The sequence below is a fragment of the Podarcis cretensis genome, assembly GCF_951804945.1.
Source record: "Podarcis cretensis genome assembly, chromosome: 2".
Classification (NCBI taxonomy): Eukaryota; Metazoa; Chordata; class Lepidosauria; order Squamata; family Lacertidae; genus Podarcis; species Podarcis cretensis.
In genome coordinates this window covers 28,403,931-28,428,761 of record NC_137171.1, presented here as the reverse complement: position 1 = coordinate 28,428,761, position 24,831 = coordinate 28,403,931, and the positions used below count along the sequence as shown (strand labels likewise).

The 24,831-nt window shown below is 43.2% G+C and overlaps 1 protein-coding gene across 1 annotated transcript in view; it reads right to left on the bottom strand.

Annotated features, from left to right (window-relative positions):
* NPLOC4 (NPL4 homolog, ubiquitin recognition factor) overlaps positions 1-24,831 on the bottom strand; it is a 52,423-nt gene that overhangs the window by 9,848 nt on the left and 17,744 nt on the right. The window contains exons 8-12 of the mRNA XM_079965465.1: positions 23,547-23,726; positions 18,120-18,206; positions 15,885-15,956; positions 14,402-14,528; positions 12,729-12,889 (exon numbers count right to left, since the gene is read on the bottom strand). Coding sequence (XP_079821591.1) covers positions 12,729-12,889; positions 14,402-14,528; positions 15,885-15,956; positions 18,120-18,206; positions 23,547-23,726 — 627 coding nt within the window. The remainder of the gene's footprint in view (positions 1-12,728; positions 12,890-14,401; positions 14,529-15,884; positions 15,957-18,119; positions 18,207-23,546; positions 23,727-24,831) is intronic.

The following is a 24,831-nucleotide window of genomic DNA, read 5'->3' as shown; positions in this document are numbered from 1 at the left end:
AACAAAAAAAAGTAGGTGTGATGCCAAGCCTGATTTAACAGGACCTCCCAATTCACCCCCTCATGGAGTTACACAGGTGTCCCATCTAGCACAATTATTCCATCCTAGATTTGGACAATTGTACTGCTCAGGCAAACTAAGTGCTCCCCCCATCCCTCAGCTATCCTTTGTGCAATATAGCAGGGAGAAATCTCTATGTGAACTAGGTTAACTGAAACGGTTATTAGTGTTAACGAGGCAGCAATTTTTGAAGGCTCTTTAAAAAGGGGGGGTAGGTTGGGGGAGCAAGGAAGAGAGCTTCTGGTTCTCATATACAAACTGACCTTTCAGGACTTGTTCCACATTGCACTGTAGAAGAGATTGTACTGTTGGTCGCATATTTTAAATAGAACATGGGAATCCTCCCACACCTGTATAGATTTTACGCCCAGGACCAGTGGTCAGGGATGATGGGAATTGTAGTCAAAAACCAGCTGGAGACCCAAATTGGGGAAACCCCGGTCTAGCAGATCAGCCTGGACTGTGTTGCCTTTGCATTCCAAGACTTCGCCAATCCAACTGACATTTTGACAAGCTGCCCTGTTGAATCCAAAAACCTTAGCCTTCAAATAAAGTCTCATTTTCCCATCCCTCTGCAGTTTCAAAAAAAGGAGAAGCCCCGAGCCATCCTCTCTGAAATCAGGGGCTACAAAAGGCACACAATCTGACAAAGCCTAAACCTGTTGCGCTCTGTCTGATGAATTGAACACAAGTTCAATTATGGGGTGGGGAGGGGAGATGACTAGCATATGTTCATTAATCACAAACTGACAATTAGACCTGATTTATGTCAAACACACCGAGTTCAAACACTGCTTCAGAAATAAATTCGTAAGAACAGACACTTTTCATTAAAGATTCTGCAAGTGGGGGTTGTATTTTCCACCTAAATCACCACTTAACAGGATATAAATCATTCACTCAGACCTATATAAATTATACATTTGTAATTTCCAATCAGAGACCTTACATAAAAGTTTACATTTGCTAAGCTTCCAAAAGCAAAGTGTGACTATGAGGCAGATCCCAAGGACAAGTACTCGGACACAGCTGTCAATCTCCATGTTTGATTTATTGCCAGGAAGATTGAGGGAGGGTGTAGAAACAGAATACACACACACACACACACACACACACACACACACACACCCCTCCATTGCAAGCAGTCAGAAAGGGAGACAAAGTCCTAAGATTGACATTTCTGATGAGCACTGCTAATCAATACTTCCAAGATGCAGACAAGTGCTTCGGTCATCACTACAATTCTGAAAGCTACAGGTTCAAATTTTCATCTTTTTCTTATTTAAGACTGTTGCCTTCTTACACAGAGAACTAAGAAAAATCCAGATCACACTGAATTTCTATGTACGGTGAACTTAACCTGTTCCAGAAGTCCGTTCAACACCTGAAACTGTTCAAAAACCAAGGTGCGGCTTCTGATTGGCTGCAGGAGGTTCCTGCACTCAAATGGAAGCTGCGTTGGACGTTCGGCTTCTGGAAAACGTTCACAAACCAGAACACTCACTTCTGGGTTTGCGGCATTCAGGAGCCAAGACGTTCAGGTACCAAGGTACCACTATATTCAATTTTTGAACAGAACATTTCTGATATTCAACGAAAGGGGTTGCCAGGAACACGCTGTGCTATGCATGTATGAAAAGCCATTTCTCGCTCTGCAGGTAACCAAGGGGTTCCATGAGCAAGAGGTGAGCACCATCTCAGGCCCATTGCCAAGCCAAGGTAACAAGTGAGCTAAGCAGTTGAGTTTGGCAGCATGGGAAGGAGTCAAGGGCAGACTACTACCCCTGCCAATTTTTTTTCTAACAAATCCCAACCTCCCAAGTAAGCTTACTTAATAAAGGCAGCAGATCGGGGCTGGGGGCTACCTAGTGTATTACACAAAACGTCACATTGATGCCTATCTGCCTGCTGAACAGAAGTTGTGGGTGTGTGCTTGGTGTGAGCTCATTCCTTCGGGGCCAAGGTAGCTGACCCAGAGAGAGGCAGAGAAGTTGCTAGATGAGGCCCCTTGGGGGTGAGATAGCTCTGTCCAGGACGACTGTTTCCCTGCTGTCATGGAGAATGAGGGTCTTAGGGAAGTTTCTCTGTACCTCATGCAAATTGCGATACAAATCCATTTCAGTTTAACAATTTTTGGGCAATCGGAAAACCCTCTCCTAGACTCACCAAGGTTTGCTCCTCAATTTACTGATATGAAACTGTGGGATGCTCTTTGGTGAATTTTCACCACATACCCAAATGGGGGGGGGGGAGGTGGTAACGCTTCTCAAAATTAAAAATTCCAAAGAACAAGCAACAATGAACATGCCAAGTTTCATCAACCCAGTTTGTGTGTAAAGATGACTAGAAAGATTCATGGAAAAAAGCAGCTGTTTATACTTAAGTGGAAACACGCAGCATATTATTAATTATCACCGACCTCTCTCACTGTAGGAAAATCCATGGCATTTCCAATCAGACACCTGCCCAAAACATGATAAGCCTGTAGGCATTCTTTTAAAGAAATGCTGATTATAGAGGGAAAACTCACAGATACTTTTCATTTCTCAAATAAGACAGACTGTTTGGTGTTGTAATATCTTCGGCAACAAGCCCAGGGGCTTGAACCTTTAGATATCTTGAGCTCTAGCAGGAGATATGGGAGGAGGATGGAATTTTTCTGATGGCATTTACTAGCTTAAAAGCCCATTTCGTTTTTTATGGGCATGTCTTCACAGCATTTATTTGGGGAATCTTGCGCTTTTCTACAGGAGCAGTCAATACTCATTGTGCTCCACAGGATTTCATCCCATGCCTCTTCCCTTTTGGGGGGCAGGGTGTAAAGGGAGGAAAGGGTGCCTATGCCTTTTCTAGGGACACTTCCCATACTTCTAGCTCTGCATTGCAGCATTCAGCCAGCAGAACATGAGCAGCTGTTCTATGAGGCTGCCCTTAATCTTGAAAAGGCTGCAAAGAGCAAGATCAAACCCAATGAAACCAACTTGTAGATCTGCCCGTGCAAGAAACAACCTGCTATACCACCCATATAATTAGCCCACCTGGAATGCATCTTCAAATCCAATTAAGTTCTAATATGCAGAGACATTTTCCCCCAGCACCTGTTGACTTTCATATTTCCCTTCAGGGATTTAAATGAAAAACACTTTTAACATTTTTTTTTTTTTTAAAGTCCAGTTACTAAAATCTGAATGGCATCCCCTATTGATAAAATTGAACCTTCTATCTTCTCCACTGCAAGTGGTATTTGTAAATCCTGTCCCTAAAAAAAAAAAAAAAAAAGGTAGGGACTCATGACCCTCGCTACATGCACACATGTAGTGTACTAGCAATTTACATTTTTTATAGGCCTTAACAAACTTTGGTTGGGAGACAGTGAGGGAAACAATACCTTCCTTGCAAATATTTATTTGGGGACTGATGGTTTGAAATGTGCAGGGTCTACAGACCTGGTTTCCAAAGAGAGCTATTTGCCACCAAAGATAGTACCCTCATATAGGGGCTCTAACATCTACCCTTGATTTGCTTTTGCAAGATAAGGAAGTGGGGGCATTTAGTTCTTACCCAAGGCTTTCCAACCGCACCTGAATACTTTAGCAAGGAGAAACGTCCTATTTTAATCCCTCTCTTGAGGAGGAGCTCTGGTACAAATTCAGCAGTTCGTCTGCAACACTTCTCTCTATTGCCGACGGGATATTTTTGCCTCTTGCAGAATCTTTAAGCGAGAAGCGAATAGGCAGAAGCAGCGGGATGGAATGCTTCAAGGTACAGGTTCCGTTTGACACTATCATGGTGCCTCACATCTGCTACTTCAATTGAAGTAGAACAGTACAGTGGAAAGAACAAATACAGACAAAGCAAGAACTTGTGTGGGGTTTAAGTGTATTATCTCAAGATCCAGCATTGTACAAACGCGTGGATTGTTCTGAAGATACAGTCCTTATAACTGATCACTCATAAACAAAATGTGTATGCAGAGCCGGTCAATCTTTTCAGTATTACAAAGATTGCCAATACGTGGCCACTAGCATATCTGGGAAAGGAGTAAATGACAGCAGCAAGCAGCTGCTACAAGAGAACTTCCTCTACCCAACAAGCCGAGGCAAGAAATCTCTGAACGTCAAGGATGCATCTAAGCTCTTAAATGCAGGAGTGTTACTGTCAAAGCTATTGGTGGGGGCAGGAAGAGAAATGCTCTATGGAAGCACACTGTCAGGAGGTAACCCTTTATATGAAAAAATAATTAAGATTTAGAGATTAGAGGACAGCAACAGTGCTGGGGCTTGGATCTATGGCTGCAGGAAAGGGCGGGGGAACCTGCCTTGCTGGGTCATATCAAGGTCCAGATTTCCAGCCGCAAAAGCTAAATGGCTTTGGTGGCTCACAAGCAACATAATATGGTTGCAGCCACTTCACTGTCTCCAGCATCTGGTAAGCAGAGATGTCGTTCAGCTAACGTGGCTCACAGCTGTGAAGAGACCCCATTTCGGACCTACAGTTGGACTTGAATTATACTAAATTGCAAGTCTGCGGGCAGGATGGGTCTCCTTTCAGTTTTTATGCCATAATTATTTTTTTTTTACTATAATCCATGAATTTGTCTAACAAATGTTTAAAAGCCCAGTGAGTTGCCATCACACCATTCTGCAACAATGCATTTCGTAAGCTAAAATTACACATCGTGCAAACTAATGGGTTGGCATTGTGATACTTCCTGTTTTATTTGCTTTCCTAATGAATTGCATGTGTCACAGCTGCAGCACTCTATGGTGATGAAAGGCAAAAATGGGGTAATCAGGATTATAGATGACCTAACACTGGGACTTTGTTGGGCTCCCAAATACTCCCAATATGTAAGTGATTGAGGCTACAACCCCATACAGACTTATTTGTGGGGGAAGCCCTACTGAATCAGTGGGACTTTGAGTAGACATGCAAAGGATTACATTCCTAGAGTCTTAAGCTTGCTATATGTACCTTATCCTGAATTAAAATGCACACACATAAACCTCAGCTACACCTTTGGACTGGAAACAGAATGCTTCTGCCACCCTGCTGCTTCAGCTGGGAGAAGTTTTCACAGATCCCAGCAAGAAGTGACAGGGCTGCTTGTTACCTGGCTGAGAATGGTTGCAACTGATTTGACAAGCCAAAAAGCATCTGCCCGTGATTGAGGAAGCCCTGGAAATAGCAATGTGGTTTCAGTCTCTGACTCCCAGATAGCCTGGAGTTTTAGCAGGGATTGGGCTACCTAATAGCACACATGCAGGCGAGTGGGCAGGGGTCCTTAGCCATAGAAAAGGAGACTCAAATTATGCTTAATATACGAGAAATTGTTTCCTTAAGTGAACAGTCACAGCAACTACTAAACGAAACCTTTTTGGGGAGCTTTATCAACATACACCATTCTGTACTTCTATGCAACGTGTTGCAAAACATTAAAAAAATTCCAGCTGCAGAAGTACAACGTGTTGTCCAGCCTGTCTGGGACCACCATCCTGCCCGCAGTGCCTTGACACAACTACATGAAAACCTTCTGGGCTGATGAAACTACCTATCCCCAGCACAATTAAATGTGCAAGTACAGATAGGCGATACAGGTCGGTAGACAGTAGCACTGCAGAGAAGCATGGAGAGGCATGTGGAATGACAAGCTGAAATATGAGTCACCAGGGTCACTCTTCCACATGAGAGAGGAGTTGCACTGAGAATAAATGTGGGGAATAAATAGCCCCCATTCTAGTGCCGGCTGAACTGGCAATCCTGGTATTGGCTAGTTTTCTGCTTTCCTCTTAAAAAAGAAATGACAAAGTAGCGAAGTGTATAAATGGGTTATATTGGGGCCAGAGAAAGTTGGTAGGGGGCAGAAAACTAGTCTGTAGCAATGGGGTACACAACAGGCTATTTGGAGCTAGAAAGTAGATGTTTCATAAGCAAAAGGCAAGCTGGGAACTAGGAAAGTTGATGAGAACATTTCAGTGGATATGTCACTGGAAATCTGGCATAAAGAACCTTGTACAGCTCTATAAATATGGGGGAGTGGGAAGAGGCTGGACAAATATCATAAGCATTTGCTGGGCAAAGGAATCCTGAGTATTCTGAATGATTCCAACAACCAAGCAAGTATGTGCTCAGCGTCTCATGTCCCTGTCTCAAGGCAACATCAACAGAACATCAGAATTCTCAATTTATCCCCAGACTGAATTAAAGGTCTCGTACATATCAAGTGCTCATAACTCAACGATACCCAGGAGTACTGGTTTTTTAGAAGAAAACAAGTACCAGGCAGCTCTTAATAGAGAGTGCTTGGCCTTCCAGTATTGCCACTGGAATGACTTGACAAGAGGAAACCTGATATATCATACTAAAATCTAGCAGCTGGCAATTCTTTAGACCAGCGTACCATACAAAGCTGAAGCGACAGCCTAAATGCAAAACCGTATCCAGTTTTTTCAGTCTGTAAAAGAACGATGCAAGGGGCAAATGTCTATCGGTAACACAAGTGTCCTCAAGTGCCTTTCATCTTCTACCAACCCCAAACATTTCCTGGACATTAGAACATCAATAACAACATAACTCACTGGGAAAGATGACATCTTTGCATTGGTCCTAAGATCATATGTATTTTTCAAAAGTCAACAAGGGAGCAGCGTCCTGCAAAAGCACTAAGCCTTTGCTACTCTGCTTCAAAGGATCCATAAAATTCAGATTCCCCTTTGGACCCCCCCCCTTTTCTTTTTTGGCACGCTGCATTTGATGGAATGTTGAGACATCCATGAAATAAGTCTAGAGCTGGAGTCCTGCGGTGCAGCGACCAACTTCAAGAGCACACGACTCACAGGGGTGCCCAATAAGATGACAGCCAGATAATGGAAAGTCAAACTTAGCAGACTGGCTGGATGCTGCTTCAGGAAGAAGAGGAGGTGTTTGAAACACCCAGAAACATAAAAACGGAGAACTGCTCTCCATTAATGCAAATTGCAAATGGATGAAAATGCCAAATTTTAAAGAGTGTTCGGCTCTCACGGCTTCCAGTGATTTCATCTGACTATGCTATGATAACTAATGCCAATATATTTTAGGAAAGGAGATCTAAAATTTATAGACATCTAGTGTTATGCGAAATGTAAGTCAAACAACATCTGCTTGTCAGAAGTTCTCCCCCAGCCCTATAAAAACTCTAGGCTTGGTCTCTGTTGACATTCGATAAAGACCTATGAAAGGAACGCAGCGTATTATTCAGCCTTCTCTTATTCAGACTCGCAAGGGCAAAATACATTCCAAGCTTAAGTAAGTTGGAAAGAGGAAACTGGTTGAGATAGGAAAGAATTGTCTTCTAAGATAGCATACTCAAGCCTTCTACATTCTTGAAAATAATGCAATTAGCCCTTTCTCCATTATAAATGGTTAACCTAGCAACTCCTATTTCTGGTGCTACAGGAAGTCGCAAATACCCTGCCTGCCCACATCCAGCTGAAAAGCAGAGAAATGTACTTTTATCAAGTAACTGATATACTACATGATGCCAAACTGCTTCTAAGCAGTTTATAAAGCACAAAAACCCATTACAGATTACTCAGGTGTTGGATGCATGATAATGATATAAAGGCTGCCTTAATTCTTAATTAGCTATCAGACTAAGTTCAAGGTGCTGGAATCGGTGGCAAAGCCCTATACAACTTGAGACTAAGATACCTAAAAGACAGTCTCAGCCATTATATACTAAAGCAATCACTATGCTCTGCAGAAGAGGGCCTCCTTCAGATGCCATCTTATCAGGAAGTCCATTCCACATGGTATCTGAATTGGGCATTTAGTGTGGCAGCACCTGCCCCTTGGAATGCTCTCTTGTTACATATCGAACAGGCACAATCTCTGTCGTCTTTTTAACACTGGTTGAAGACTTCTTGCTTTCAGCAAGGCGTCCTCAGTGGAATTTTTTTATTTCAGTCAGTCTCTGCACTGGATTTTAAATTGTTTTTATATCTGTAATTGTTTTATACATGTTTGTATTGTATTGTATTGTATTGTATTGTATTGTATTGTACTGAGATGCTTCATAGGAAGTGATTAATACATGAAATAAATAACACAGGGAATCAGACTTTCCATTCCAGACACACTCTCCATTGGTGGGTGAGGGGAGGAGGTGTTCTTCAACAGTGAGAACAGCTATTTAAACAGCTTTTTTTGTTCTGGTTCTCAAAACTCCTAATGTTCACACCAGCATAAGCCTCAAGCCCTTCACACCAGTCAAATTTCAGCATCCAGATGCAGTTAAAAGCACTGCTGCCAGTGCTGATTTAGTCTTTAAGGGGCCAAAATAAAGAGAGTGGTAAAGACATAAAAGTCTTGCACGGCCAGAGGCGTCAGAAAAATGCCCGGCTCCATAAAGTTGGAGCAAACCTGGTGCTGTTGGTTTTCCTGTTTGGTGCTTTTTGAGATATGAGTGAGTCATACTTGTTCTCATGGGAACAAGCAATGGCTGGAACATGCCGTCATGGGTGCAACAGCCTCCGGCCCTGTCCCACAAACACGCACTGATGCGCACCACCCAAGGATGGCTCAAGAGAGAAGAAGCCTGTTATTTGCCCTTTAAGCGCCTCTAGGCTTACTGAGGCCCTGCAGCCAGTAACACACTAGACGTGTGGCTTTGATCACAACATGGGCTTCTTTTGTGCAGCAAGCAACTGAGACAACTTCATGAAAAAACGTTTTCCAAAAGTATAGAAACAATATACCAGGACTGGATACTTTATGCAATGAGAAAAGTTTCACATAGGCACCGCTTCAAGTCTCTCTGATTTTACATACATCACCTCTTCTCTGCCTGCAGGAGTTTAAAGAGCATCTGTTCTCCTACCCAGCTAGACGACACAGGGGTTCAATAGCTTCTGCTGTATTTAAACTGCTGCTAACCTTGCGAGATAAATGTACTCCACATTACACAAACATTGGCTTCTTGGGGCGGATCCAACAAATTTCTAAAAGCTCTTTCATGTGAGTGCTTAAGCCATATATATATATATACATACACACACACTCCAAAAACCTCCAATGCAGATCTCTCCTAATTTTCTGGAAAGGTAGTTGTGCTGGTTTGTAGTAACTGGCTGCCAAGAGACCAACCTTTAAAAAGCTTTTACCCCAATAAATAATTTAGTCCAAGTAGCTCATTAACGTCTTCCTGTTCTGGGCATGTTATAAACCAACACTGCAGGACAACAGCCTCCCTTAGCTAAACCCCTAGCCTGGATCAAAATATATTCCTTCATCTCACAAGAATGGGGCGTTGAGTGTTAAGTGCTCCTAATACCACGGTAAGGACAGAATACGGAGGAAATAAGGCAACCTTTTGTTCTGAACCACAGGCCCAAAGGAGGGTCTGTGCAAAAAATGGTTTGCTGCAGGGATACCAAAGGAGGATGTCAAGAACGCCAGAATAGTGCTATATTAAAGGGAAATGTAAGCTTTCAACACAGCCTGCAAACCCCACAAAGCCACTACAGACGTGGGTCAGACACCACAGCAGTGAGGTGCCGTCATGACTTGTCTGCACCCAGAAAAATATTCATTCATTACTTATACAAATGATAGCATGCATCAGTTTGGCCAGAACCTCCCATCAATCCACCTGGCGCCATGAGGGCACAGGTGGCAACTATCCAAGGCTTACAGATAGCTTCCCTCTCTGGGCCAACAGCCCAGCACCCCAGATAAGCACTGCATCAAAGCGAGCCAACTAGCGTATATTAAAAGGAAGGGAATCTATAAACATATGTGAGCTCATCCTTTCAGCAGCTCCCCATTAAATGGCATTTGCAAGCCTTCTGAGACAGTCTCACCTGCGGTTCAACACACCTGCCTTTTACGAAAAGAACGGTAAAATAACCTTGACAGAGTGAAAAGTTCAAAACGCACTAAATGGACTTCAAAAAAGAAAACATTTTATTCTCAGAACCTTTGGATTATTTTGCTCATATGTTTTCTGCGAATGGATACGGATCTCTTGCTTTCTGAATATGTAAAAGGTGACCACAAATTGTTCCCGCTAAGTTGTCATAAAGTCATATGGCATAAACAATAGCTCTCCCCAACTGTACAAGGTAGGAACTGAAAAGTATAGGAGTAAAGGTAAAGGTAAAGGTACCCCTGCCCGTACGGGCCAGTCTTGACAGACTCTGGGGTTGTGCGCCCATCTCACTTAAGAGGCCAGGGGCCAGCGCTGTCCGGAGACACTTCCGGGTCACGTGGCCAGCGTGACATCGCTGCTCTGGCGAGCCAGAGCCGCACACGGAAACGCCGTTTACCTTCCCGCTGGTAAGCGGTCCCTATTTATCTACTTGCACCCGGAGGTGCTTTCGAACTGCTAGGTTGGCAGGCGCTGGGACCGAGCAGCGGGAGCGCACCCCGCCGCAGGGATTCGAACCGCCGACCTTTCGATCAGCAAGCCCTAGGCGCTGAGGCTTTAACCCACAGCGCCACCTGCGTCCCATATAGGAGTATAACCAGCCAAATAAAATAAGAAAAGCCGTACTTGACGACTAAGGCTGTGCTTCGTATTCTAACAGGGCCAGAGCCTACCAGAGATATTCTGGCATCAAGACAATGTCTTAATGATCCTTTATGAAGCTGTCACTCACAAAATCTGTGATAAAGTATTGTCTAAAGAGCCAGGTCTTCCACATTTATCAAGGCCCAAATGGTCCTTAAACACAGAATTTACTAAACTTTCCAGTGATTTCATTACGTTGCATCTGGCTCAAGGATTATTGAAACACTTGCCTGAATTCCAGAGTATATTTCTGAGCAGCCTGAATTTTAAAGGCTCAGTGATCAATTCAAGTGACAGCTATATAGCCAGGCAAGGTTGTATTCAAAGAAAGTAGAAGCAATGTAATTTTGAGTCACAAGCCATAGCTGGAAATTTCTGTACTGCAGGATTGAAAAGTGTAAGTGAGAACAGTACACAAAATGGCTTCGCACTGTACAAGTAAACAGAAGTGGGACTGATAGCGGAGGCCTTAGTAAATTCCCATTCCGGAGTGCCACCGTCAACACTTTGTGCATTGGGTGTCGGCTGCACATACTAATTACTGCTTACAAAATGCTGCCATCTTAGGGAGACTTTTGCTGAGAGGATTAAAAAAACCACAATACTAAAAAAAGAAGAGAGTAATCAGATTTGTCTGCTTCAGAATTTTCTGGTTTGGAAAGCACACATACACACAAAGTGAAGTACTGAAAATATCTCAAATTTTTTGTTTCTTGAATAGCAACATATAAGGCAGACATAAGGGGGGAAGAAAAATGCTGTCTGCTTGTACTAACAGAACAGAGGAATTATTTATATCCTACCTGCTGCCCAATCTTCTGGATCTACCTATGCCTTTTCTTACATCGTTCTCCACTCAAAGCTCTCATCCTCCCTTTTTCCCCACCACGAAATTTACCTTCTCTGAATCCACGTTTTCTATTTTGCTACTTGTCACTATGCAGCAACTGATGCTGCTCACCGGGTGTCTTATAAGTATATCCTACGTAACAAAAACTATTCTCGCTGACAGTCAGAAACCTGCAGCTTTTATTGCTGCGTCGTTTTGCTTCACTGAGCATCTCACCTAAGCATAATTGGGCAAAGGAAACAGCAAACATTAGTCAGGAATCCGAAGTCAACAAGAGGGGTGGCAGTCACAGCCAAACACAAGTGGCATCATTAATTCAGAGGGCCCGATAGGGGGCACAAAGTAGCTTACCTCTGACTGAAGATGAATAGGATCTGGAGTATGATAGGAGGATTTTCAAGAAAAGGGAAATTGAGCTTATTTATACAAGAAACTATTGCAAATCTGTATTTCCATACATATTGCTGAACTGCTGTTTGCAAGCTTGTGTGTGTGTGTGTGCGCAAGAATGCATGCTCCAATTCATACTCAGTCAATACAACAGCTTACTGTTCTGACGACCCCCTAAAACAGGCATAGGCAAACTCGGCCCTCCAGATGTTTTGAGACTACAATTCCCATCATCCCTGACCACTGGTCCTGTTAGCTAGGGATGATGGGAGTTGTAGTCCCAAAAACACCTGGAGGGCTGAGTTTGCCTATGCCTGCCCTATAATTTCAAGGTTCAGAGGTGTTGTTGTGGATCCAATAGAGACAACATCAAAAGCAGCAACTGTGGAGCCATGGCAGAATCTTGACTTAGGTGGTTCCCCAACACTGATGCACTGCTCTGAACAACACGGGCCAAACATGCCAATGTAGACAGGAGATATGGCTCAGTGGCAACACCTTCCAATGCACTGGGCAGACAAGACAGGTTGTCTCCAGAGCTAGGTAGGAGAGGAAGGAAGGGGGTGCCAGGACAACCGCTGCCCATGCAGCAATCAACCCAGAGAAAGATGATAGAACAGCTAGGGCACCTTTTTCTTTGACAGCTAGCTTGGACATGAAAACCCATTAGCCTAGGCTTCCAACAGCCTTTCAGGAGAAGGCTAAGCACCCTCCCAAGGGCAGAAGGAAATTCCAGACGTTAAGTATTGGGAAAGGGCTACCCTCCACGGCTTGCCACTACTGTTTAGTTACCTTACAGAAAAGAAGAGAGTGAACCATACCCCTTTCCCAGAAATGGGAAAGGACCACATGTCAATGAAGGTTATCCACACTTGCCTTATAGAACACATCAGGCACATATTGTTCACTGCTGGATTCCTTTGCATAGCCGAGCTCTGGAGCATCGCGGCATGGCAACAAGCACTCGTCACGTACTAGAGCCATGCACTGGTTGGATACCTGGTAGCCCTCGAAGTGGACTTGGTTGTCAGGACCACCTGGAGATAAAAGGTACCTTTAAGACACTCAAGAAGGAGAAGGTATATATGTACACAGGTTGTAGCACACTCAAAATGGATATAAGATGTCGCTGAGCCAATAAATGTAAGTTCATCAAATCCAGATTTTCTGCCTTAAGTATAGTCATACCTCGGGTTGTGAATGTGATCCATGCGGGAGGCACGTTCGCAACCTGCAGCGCTCACAACCCACAGCACCGCATCAGCACACGCGTGTAACGCGATTTGGCGCTTCTGCACATGTCATTTTGTGCTTCTGTGCATGCGTGAACACCGGAAGTAACCCGTTCCTGTACAGTGATACCTCGGGTAACATACGCTTCAGGTTACATACGCTTCGAGTTACAGACTCCACCAACCCAGAAATAGTACCTCGGGTTAAGAACTTTGCTTCAGGATGAGAACAGAAATCATGGTCCGGCGGCGCAGCGGCAGCAGGAGGCCCCATTAGCTAAAGTGGTGCTTCAGGTTAAGAATAGTTTCAGGTTAAGAACGGACCTCCGGAACGAATTAAGTACTTAACCCAAGGTACCACTGTACTTCCGGGTTCGGTGTGATCCACAATCCGAAAACTCGCAACCCACAGTGCTTGCAACCCGAGGTATGACTGTACAAAGGACTCTTCTTCTGAGCCTGTATTGGCTTAAGAGTTTCAAATGGCAAACAGTACACAACTTTCCAAGAGAGGTATCCAGATAGAGGGGATTTGTTAAGAAGTCACATAAATGACTGCATACACTGAAGAGGTCACATGTATTTGCGCAGTTTATACATTTACATCCGCAAATAGTTTTATGTTTTACTGGGTTTCCACCATTATCATAGAACAGTACAGTGCCAGGCCAGGCCACTGTGATTTTTATGTTGTGCTGTAGACTTTTCTTGTGCGTGCAGCACTAAGCAACACTTTCTCATACAATCAGGAGATTTCAGCTTCATCTCACACAGTCCTCGTCTTAGCAAAAGGTACCACTGAAAAGCTTTATTAAATATTGCACATGGAGGGGCAACTTGTCAAGGAGATTCTTAAACCAAAGGAAAGGAAAGATGCATATTGTTTATCAACAACTGCACCTCCCACCCCAGTATAAGATGTAATGGGAAGGCAGAATGACTAGCTTTAATTCATGCACACAAAAAACATACGGTTTTAACATTATTAACATAAGCATTTCCAAATAACCAAACTCCATTTTGGGGAGGGGAAGGAGGTTTCCTCTTCAAATAAAGTTGAAAACACTCAGGCTTAAAAACAGAGAATGGGAGCAAGGGCACACATGCAAGCCCCAGTGCTCCTGGGTTTGCAGGCTTTTTTTAGCCTGCAAAGGGTTACTAAGCACATGCAGTTAGAAACCACCTCATGGCCAAAAACACTGTTTTCTTTTACTGGTCTCAATTTCTGAAAAGCTTGCTGCTTTAATGGAGTGGAGGTGGAGGGTTATGAAACATTTCAGGTGTTTGCAAAAGAGGTTGCATTTTGTTTTGATTTACCTGTAGCCACCACAGTGAAAAACTTGGATCCAAAGTGACCATCTGGGGACAGGCGGCAAATGTTTGGGTGCTGATTCTGAAAATGCCCAGCTGTGATGCACTCTTCTGCACTTAAGAAATAAGCATCCTAAAGAAGACAAGAAGGCAAAACACTGTTAAAGAGACGGAGCCATTGCACAAGTGGCATTTAAGGTAACCCAGGAGTGCTTTCTAAAATGAAGCATGGATTAGTAACTTCTAAATCTAGCACAGATGACCATCTTGGAAAATCATCAGTACCCATAGGCACTACAACCTGCAAAGCTTTAGTTTCAGCAAACAATTCCTATCATACTAGGAAAACCAAGCTTTTTAAAGGAGTTTTTTAAAACGAGAAATAAATCAGGCAAGTTTATTTGGCTTCTGGTCACTGAACTTTTAGGACACAGGTTTTATGAGCTCTCTTTAGAACTATGACAACTAAAAAATTTACTGGTTTTCAGATTCGTGGAAGTTAAGATTGCCCAGAATCTAACGAACGTCTACAAGCTGAGGTGAAAAACATCTTGAGCCTGACATATGGTCCAAGGTCTTCATGCTCACATCTGGTTGATGTAAAGAACGGAGGTGGCAAAATTAGGGCAGCAGGAGAACCCAGACAATAATTTCCCCATGAAAGGTTAATTTCCCCAATGTGTGATCGAACTATAAAATGAATAATGCAATGGGGTGTACTTCATCATGAGCAAGCAGGCTGTTTTAGATTTCTGCCTGATTTTCACTATAGTGGAAGTAGGCAAAGCCTACTATTAGCTTATGGTACTTGGTTATGGTCACAGAATAGTGGTTGGTTGAGATAATTCACTATGGAAGGTCCAAGTAAGGGCAGCAAATGTGTTAAGTCTGTCTAGAAAGAGGATTCAGAAGGACAGGAGGAAAACTAGACAGAAATTATCCAGCAGAGGGAAGCATTAACAATAATCAGGTATGTGGAACATTGCTATGTGCTGGGTTGAAACAAACTGCAGAATAAGAGCTCGCTTCCTGTGACCACAGCTGCGGGAGATTTGGAAAATCAAGGAAGGTATACAAAAGCACCCTTGTAAGCTTAGATAGATACAAGAACAAGTTACAATGGGATCTTATGGTATTGGCGCTGCTGAAACATTTTAAAAACAAGCAAGATGAAGTGAAGTCGTATTTAAGGGAAAGAGAACTAGGATTTTGTGTTTGTAGTGCACCTTCACCAGGTATCCAAGAATCCAGACAGATTTCAAACCATCCTGACATCCTATCCGTACAAAGCTCCATTCTAAATCATTCATGGCTCCTCTAAATTCCCTCCAAACTCATGCATTATTCTAATTTTAATAAACAAGGCCCACCCTTAAAAGCAAGGCATCAATCTACACACATAGTTCTCTGCTTAAGGTGGTTTTTCCCCCCCTTCAAAGCCTGCAAATAAAAGAGTGCAAGGACAAAAAAGAAAAAGCTCGCTTCTCACCTTGTTCCGGCTATACCGGACAGTCCCCTTCCGCGTATCCTCTGAGACCAGATCTGTGAATATCCAGCCAACCTTAAAACACAAATGCTCATTTTATTCTTCTACCATTTTTTTTTAAGGTGACCTTCCCACATTGGTACAAAATGTTCTTGGCTAGAGGAAGCTCTTTGAGAAAGCCTGCTCAACAGCAGCCTGAAGGAAATTACTCCCTTAGCTACACAGACCTCATTTGAATACAATTCACACATTTGCAGAGGCAACTGGTGAGACCGACAGTTTTATGCCTCCTTACGGAAAGATCTGGAGACTGCAGGGATTCTCCTCCACACCTCGCCCATAAAAATACATTTACTTTTCTGTGACCACACTGTAGAGTCAAAAGCAGTTCACAGAAGTGCTCTCAAGGTATCAAGTTTCTATGCTGGTTAATCTAAAAGGGAACCCTCTCAAATTTCCTATTTCCTGAATCCCACCTGATCATGCTAAATAAGTGCAAGCCTTTCTGAAATGTGGATCCATACAGTATTCATATCCATTGCTCACTGTTCAAGCACTCAGTTGCTGTTCAGATGTTGCTGTTACACTTGCAACAAATATCAAGAACTAAACCTGATATGCTTTGTAGATGTTATTAGTGATGATCTTTATTGCAAAATAACCATAAAACCAGGATAAAACAAAGGCTAGATTCAAACAAAAACAAATTGTTTTGTATCTTAAACACAGATGCCTTATATAAACCCAAATTGAATGACTAATCTGCCCTATATGACCCACTCAACCCTTTTTGGCGGCTAACAGATTGAGGTTGAATCCTGACAAGACAGAAGTACTGTTTTTGGGGGACAGGAGGCGGGCAGATGTCGAGGATTCCCTGGCCCTGAATGGGGTAACTGTGCCCCTGAAGGACCAGGTGTGCAGCCTGGGAGTCATTTTGGACTCACAGCTGTCCATGGAGGCACAGGTCAAATCTGTGTCCAGAGCAGCTGTTTACCAGCTCCATCTGGTACGTAGGCTGAGACCCTATCTGCCTGCAGACTGTCTCGCCAGAGTGGTGCATGCTCTGGTTATCTCCCGCTTGGACTACTGCAATGCGCTCTACGTGGGGCTACCTTTGAAGGTGACTCGGAAACTACAACTAATCCAGAATGCGGCAGCTAGACTGGTGACTGGGGGCGGCCTCCGAGACCATATAACACCGGTCTTGAAAGACCTACATTGGCTCCCAGTATGTTTCCGAGCACAATTCAAAGTGTTGGTGCTGACCTTTAAAGCCCTAAACGGCCTCGGTCCAGCATACCTGAAGGAGCGTCTCCACCCCCATCGTTCTGCCCGGACGCTGAGGTCCAGCGCCAAGGGCCTTCTGGCGGTTCCCTCATTGCGAGAAGCAAAGCTACAGGGAACGAGGCAGAGGGCCTTCTCGGTAGTGGCGCCCGCCCTGTGGAACGCCCTTCCAGCAGATGTCAAAGTGATAAACAACTACCTGACATTCAGAAGACATCTTAAGGCAGCCCTGTTCAGGGAAGTTTTTAACGTGTGATATTTTAGTATATTTTTGGTTTCTATGGAAGCCGCCCAGAGTGGCTGGGGAGGCCCAGCCGGATGGGCGGGGTATAAATAAATAAATAAATAAATAAATAAATAAATAAATAAATAATTTTGGGGTGAGAAAGCAATGTATTTTATCCTTTATTTTTGCAACACAAGCAGTATATTCATAAAGGCAAGAAAACTAAGTATGGATCTGAAAGGCATCTGCATAAGGGTGGTGTCAGAATTTATTAAAAAGCTGACAGTCTGCAGATTAAGGAGGAGATTTCCAAGAGGGGAAATCTTCTCTACCCCAGTCATATCAGAAAAGCACAGCTGGGGCACTGTTTAAGGTGCTGCATCAAGATTCCTGCTTCACCTGCCTTTATAATAAACAGCTGATAAGCAGGAGCCTGATCAGCAGACTGAGGAATTCAGAAACTATGCGACCACATCTGTATGTGCTACTGGCAACACAGATCTGCTTAACTACACCAACCCACACTTTCCACTCAGTTTCATGTTGGCTCAGGACTATGCAGCAGAAAAAAGCTGCACAGGTCACAAAACCTCCAGTACAGCCTGCATGCTGAAACAACACTAGCCCAATTAGCTTCCAACAAACCAGATCCTGTACATTTGCCAACCTTCCAGCTCCTTTCAAAGGTTTTCCCCTATATCCTGGCCCACACATGTTTTTATTACCTTCCTCAGGCCCAGCTTGGTTGCAATCTCATCCACAATCTCCGCCTTTGGGTCTTCTAGGAGTTCCAGACTGTTTTGTGTACCAATCTGAAAATAAAGAGAAAAGCAACAGAGAACCAGTTTGCAAACAGGGGTGGACATTTAGCATCCCAAGGAGACAAAATGTTTCGTTCTCGAGAAAAAAACGATAGGAAATGTCAGGAGAATGAATATTGACAAGCTGCTGTGTCTCGCTGCAGTTACATTGATATGTGTGACACCAGGCTATTGACTGCTGGTTCTATTGAATATTAATTTGAATAAACAATGAGCTATGCTTCTCTACGAAAACCAGTCATTTCCCAACACATAACTGTAAAGAAACCTACATTCTTTCACCCGTAAAAATCTAAGAGGAGGCCTGAAGGATCAGGCTCTGACCCATCTAGTTCAATATCCTGTTCTCACTGGTCAAGCAGATGTCCATAGGAAGATCAGAAGCAGGACCAGAGCTCAGCAGCACTCTGCCCAGCTGTGATCCCCATTGGGGTTGCATCAAATCTTCTTAAGCAACGAGCAAATGAAGTATTTTTTTAAAAACAAAGCCTCTTACAAATTGTGTTTAAAGCTTGTGATCTAGAAATCCTTCTAGTATCTCACGCATTGGCAATTTTACCCTCGCCATCACTGTTTGCTTAACATTGGATTCCTTACCTATATAGGGCACCCAGCAAAATTTTTGTGATGGATGGACATTAATGTGTCACAAGGTATTAATTAATTTTAAGTTAAGCCACCTGACCCACAACCTTTTATTCTCTAGTCTCTAATTTACAGATTTCTTATCTTCTAGTCTCTCCTCCCTTTCCAACTTTGACACTCTTATCTAATTCTGCCTTGCTCCTTAGCTTCCTACTTATCTGACTGAAAACAGAAGGCTGGATTTTCAATAATTCTATATAGTTATTAGAAGCCTCTTTTCTTTCCAAATACTTATGAACCACCCTATGGTACGATATGTGTTTCCTAAGACTAAACTTTTAATTACGATTCTTCCCCTTAATCTTGATTCATTATTTGTATTATATGAATACTGATACGAAAATTTAACAGGCAGCTAACAGTGATAATTTCCCTTCACATGCTATAAAAATCTGCCATAAGCACCTCACATTCAAGCTAGTCTCTATCTCAAAAGTCAAATTCTGTGCCATATGGAAGCATAAAATACGGGAAAGCACTCAGGAATATATCTCAGGAGTGCAGAGACTTCTCTCTGGATTGTGGATTCTCTCTCAAACATGCTTTGAGAGTCAGAGTTTTTCTCTAAGTATTTTGCCTAACGTTGGGCTTGACCCATGACCCTGAGATTAAGAGTCTCATGCTCTACTGACCAAGTACCACTTCAGACTGAATAGTGGGGGTGCTGTTTTGAATGCTTTCCCATGTGAAAGTTCATCAGCAAGTAAATAATTAACTTATCAGGGAGAAAGCCCGGCTGACTTTTTGCTGTGGCACTGTTCTACTTGCAAATATCTATCTATCTATCCATCTATCTATATAGATATAGATATAGATAGATATATATAGATATATAGATATATAAAAAAATAAAAATGTAGGGGAACAATCAAAAGTCATCCTCCATCAATATTTTGAATTGACACCTCCCATTCTTCCTCCTTAGAACTCTACCACCATATTCTGTTACATACTTGACAAGCTGGCTTTTCTCTTTCAGAAAGAATAAGCTTGTATTTAACTGACAGGCAACATCAGCTATTTTTACACCTTCCACCCAAAGTTTTCTTGTTGAGGAAACAGATGCATTAAATCAGGTGGTATCTCAACTAACAGGGCGACTGAACTGGATCAAGGATGTCTCAGATATACTGTAACTCTTGTCTGCCTTTGGCCAAGCCAGCAGAGATCTTGAAGGGTTGCCAGGATACCAAGGAACACAGCCTCTCTTGCAAATCACAGCAATAGTGTTTGCATCAGTTCCAAACTCAATGCTTTTAATTCACATGGTTTCAGCGACATAATAGCTGCCAATCATCACGAATCTAAAATGGGAACTGTAGACGCTATCTATTTATCTTGGGCTGAACAAGCATTAGTGCAGCTCTGATAAATCACACAGGAGCCACAAAACCAGAGAACAACCCCTCTAGCATGGCTGCTTGTTGGTTTCTACACATTGTACCATGATGCAATACCAAAACACACAAACTGGCAAGCGAACAAAGTGCTCAACACTTAGCTTCATGGTGTGCAGAGGATTCAAGGGCGCTGATGTAAGTTTATTTTGCAACTTAACAGAAACTCATGAATCTTGCCACTGAACAGCGCACCAATGAATTATTACTGCTTGCATGTCTCAAATCACCCAACAGACATATATTTTATGCATAAGCAAGGAGCTCCCTCCTCAGTAGGAGCTCCCCACCAACACTTCCAAGGTCACCACTATATGTTGAGACAGCATTTTATAAAATGGCCAAAGGAGGATCATAGGACAACAGACTGTCCTCTTTCCTCAACTACAACCTGATACACTAGTAAGTACTGTGAAAACTACTTGGTCCTAGTATCCTCACTTGCTGCTCTCTGGTCACTATGTTAAAGTTGCATGGTGGAAAATGCTATATATTTTGATGCTGATAATGGGCAGAGAAACTATAAAGACAAGTGGCCTTCTTGGTAGTTGCACCCACCCTGTGGAACATCCTCCCATCAGATGTCAAGGAGCTAAGTAACTATACAACCTTCAAAAGACAACTGAAGGCAGCCCTGTATAGGGAAGTTTTAAAATGTTTGGTGTTTTATTACGTTTTTATGTATGTTGAAAGCAGCCCAGAGTGGCTGCGGCAACCAAGTTAGATGGGTGGAGTAGTAGTAGTAGTAGTAGTAGTAGTAATAAATAAATAAATAAATAAATAAATAAATAAAATAGTTTTGAACAAGGATGATAATCATAGCAACCTCTTTAATAGCTGATCAAAATTCTCCATCACTTGCAGCTTTCAAATCCAGAAATGCCCTTCTAAAGCGAATACGTCAGCTGGGTTAAGTTTAATGCAGCATCAGTTGAAAGGAGTTAAATCAATCTGAACTACAAAAGATTGTCCAATGCAAGGTTGCATAAACCAACTTGCCTCCTTGCCAACAGCAAGCGCCTTGTCTTCATCCGGTGAACACCCCTCTGTATTCACCCAAACTCAGTTTGTGAGAGTGAAGCCACGCTTCCTTTCCTCCAAGAATGGGGAAGAAAGGAAAGATGGATTCTGTCCTGAAAGGTGGGCTTTTGCGTAAAGTGGCAGAGGTTTTTTTGCTCCTACCTCCTGAAAAATCCATATAAGCAGGGAAATAAATGGCCCCTATTTTTTTTGCAAGGGAGTCTGGTGTGTGTCTGTCATGGCGGTGGGATAGTTTATTTCCCTTCACTTTGGCAGAAGCCATAGCATACAAATAGTGCTTTCTGCAAAAGTCCAGCTTATAGGAGAAAAACTTCTCCCTCACCTCAGTGAAGAGGAAGATAAAAGTTAATTTTTATTCGTTCCTGTTGAGATTTTGCAGGAGGGAGCAGTAGAAAGATGCTGCCTGCACTTTTTGCAAAAGCCCAGCCATAGAGGAAAACACCCTCTCATGAGTTCTCTGTGCATGTCACAAGAATGGGTGTCATCAAGAAGGACTGAGCTTGGCTAGTAAACCAAACAAAAATTCATGAACCACTGATCCAACCAGATCTCTATCATCACCATTAATTAAATTTATATACAGCTCTTCGTTCAAGGATCAGAGGGCAGATGACCAAAAAAACCACACAAAATACATAACATAATAATAAAATGTGCAATAACACACATCCATATTGAAAAGGCTATATAGATTGTTTAACAGCAAAAGGCCTAGTTAAAGAGGAATGTTTTCACTTGGTGCCTGTAGACACTCCCTTACCTTAATTTAGAAAATTATATATTTATACAAATTTATTCTACTAGAAATTTCCATTCCGTTGGGAAGTTGTAGTTCCCCCTTAACATTCATCTGAATCACACTACTCAACTTCCTCTTGCAGCTATGAGACCCAGCTGCTAGTGCCACCTAGTGACTTTACACGACCATACAGGTTCAAATATTTCCAGTCCACCATAAGCTGCTATAGTCCAATAGCGGCTGGTGCAGCAGGGCAAAGCATTGGCGCTCCCCTGCCACCTTTTTATCCGTGGGAATCCAGAAGGCACTGGGCCCAATCACTGCACCACAATATGCCCAACATCTTCACATGTGATGAAGGCTGAGGATATGGTGGTGGCCCTGCAAGGCTAAGGGGGGGGGGGTCAATTAGGATTGCTCCCCAAGGCTGCAAAATGAAGCCCACTTATCTGGGAGTTAAGTTCCTTTGAATTCAACAAGACTTCTGAGTAAACGTGATTAGGATTGCACTCTAAATCCTATCAAATTCAATGGGACTTCGTGCAATATTCATAAGATCAGAGCCTCTTTCAGTTGCTCTTTTCTGCCATCAAGAGCTCTGTTGAGAAGGGGGAAAGAAGAGGTTGTTGCTGCCCCCTCGCCCCAGTCAATCTGTCTAGTCCACAGCAGTCGCAGCCATATTTGCAAATACCGTATTTTTCACTCTATAAGACACACTTCCCCCTCCTAAAAAGTAAGGGGAAATGTGTGTGCGTCTTATGGAGCAAATGCAGGCTGCGCAGCTATCCCAGAAGCCAGAACAGCAAGAGGGATTGCTGCGCAGCGATCCCTCTCGCTGTTCTAGCTTCTGGCTTAGCCGCGCGAAGCCTCTTCAGGGCAGCGGGATGAAGGCTCCCCCTGTCCTGAAGAGGCTTCGTGCGGCTATGTGTGTTGTGTGTGTACTCCACACCCACCCACACCCACAAACAGTCAGCATATGTAACAGAACATGTCTCTGGGATTCAGAATATTTTTTCTCTTATTTTCCTCCTCTAAAAACTAGGTGCGTCTTATGGTCTGGTGCATCTTATAGTGCGAAAAATACGGTGATCTGTTTGTTGTTTGCCCTGGTAGTAGCTTCTCTCAAGGTGGCCAAAGCAAACAATAAACAGGTTCTTTGCAGAGATGGCTACAAATGCTGTGGGCAAGACAGGTTCTCCATGGGGTATGAAGCAGTACCACTGCCTCGCCTCCGAAATACGGTGAGTCATAACCCCATGCACAATTACATAGAAGTAGACCCCACTGAGCTCAGTGAGAACTTACTTGCATATATAAATGCACAGTATCAGGACTATAAAGTCACAAAGCTGACACATGTGCCATTTGTGGAGAGGCTTCGTCACCACAAAATAGCTGCATGCTTTAAAGTTGACAGTTTTACTCCAGTGTCAGCAAGTGCTATTTTGTTTCCCGGGCGCCTTTCCAAATGGAGCAAACCAAGACATTTTACAGCGGAGTATCTGTTACCTGTGGAGGTTCATAGATGGCAGCAACCTCAGCTCGGATACCTAGAGGGATGTCTTTGTGCTCTGTATACTTCCCGTATAAGTACCCAAAATGCTGGTTTCCTGTTTTTCTCCAGAAGTCCAAGAAACGATCTGCAATTGTATGGTTCTCAAACATGATGTTATCCACATGCCTGTATTTCTGCCGTTTGAAAAGCATAATAATGTATCAAGCAAAGCCCTTTGATAAGGATCAATGATGTTCAACACAGTCACCCAGGCTACATAAGATCTGAGCTTGCTATATTCTAATTCAATTCTGTCTCACAGACTGACACTCTTGATTCTCAACAGACTTGCTTAGGCTGTATAGGCTACGGATCAGTGAGGGAAACAGTGGAGAGAAATCGTTTGTCCCTACTATTCTACCACTTTTTCAAAACCCATCCCCCCTACCACAATAGTTCTCACACGGTAAATCAGAGATCTAGTTCAGCTGTTAATGCTCAACCATTGTTTAGTGCTATATATGAGCCTTAGGTCACCAACCTAAGGCCCATGGGCTGGAAGCAGCCTGCGGAGTTCGTTTGACTGGCCCACAAGCTGCCCCGAACCAAGCTGCCCGCTCGTGCGCTGCACTAAACTGGCACAGCGCAGTGGGGACTCACTTCTGCAGCACCGGAAGTTTTGCGCAATCTAGCCCACAGAGGGATCTCCGCGGGACTGATCCAGCCCAGACAAGATAAACCTTGCCGACGCCTGCCTTAGACTCACATATTATATTTGTCTTCCTTCTCCGATGGAGCCATGAGAAACAAGATGGAAGCTTTCATTTATATTTTCAGTTCACCATGGATGACTGTGATAGTCAAAGCTAAAACCATGGTTAACATTAACTACAGTTTACAGAAACAAGCCAGGGTCATTAACCTTGGTTAAGCTGGCTTGTTCTCCCAAATCACATAACCAGTATGCCTGATTTGGGACATAATGAATCAGTTAGTTGAAAATGGAAGCAAACTCCCTCGCTGTGGCTGACCCAAAGGAGCAGGAAGCAAAACTTATAAGCCTGAGGTCCCTTCACATTAAATCTAAATCACAGTTGAGAATTATGACTGAACAGAGCCAGTATACATTACAGGAATTCAAAGAAAGTAACACCTAGATCCCTTTTCACCAACCACTTACTCCATTCTTACAAGTCCACAGCTTTTTGTGATCGCATTAAGAAATCTGCGCAGGTGGTTCTCAAATCCACTAAAGGCTCCTCTCCTATCTCATGCCAAGAACACGAGTCCTCCAGTTAC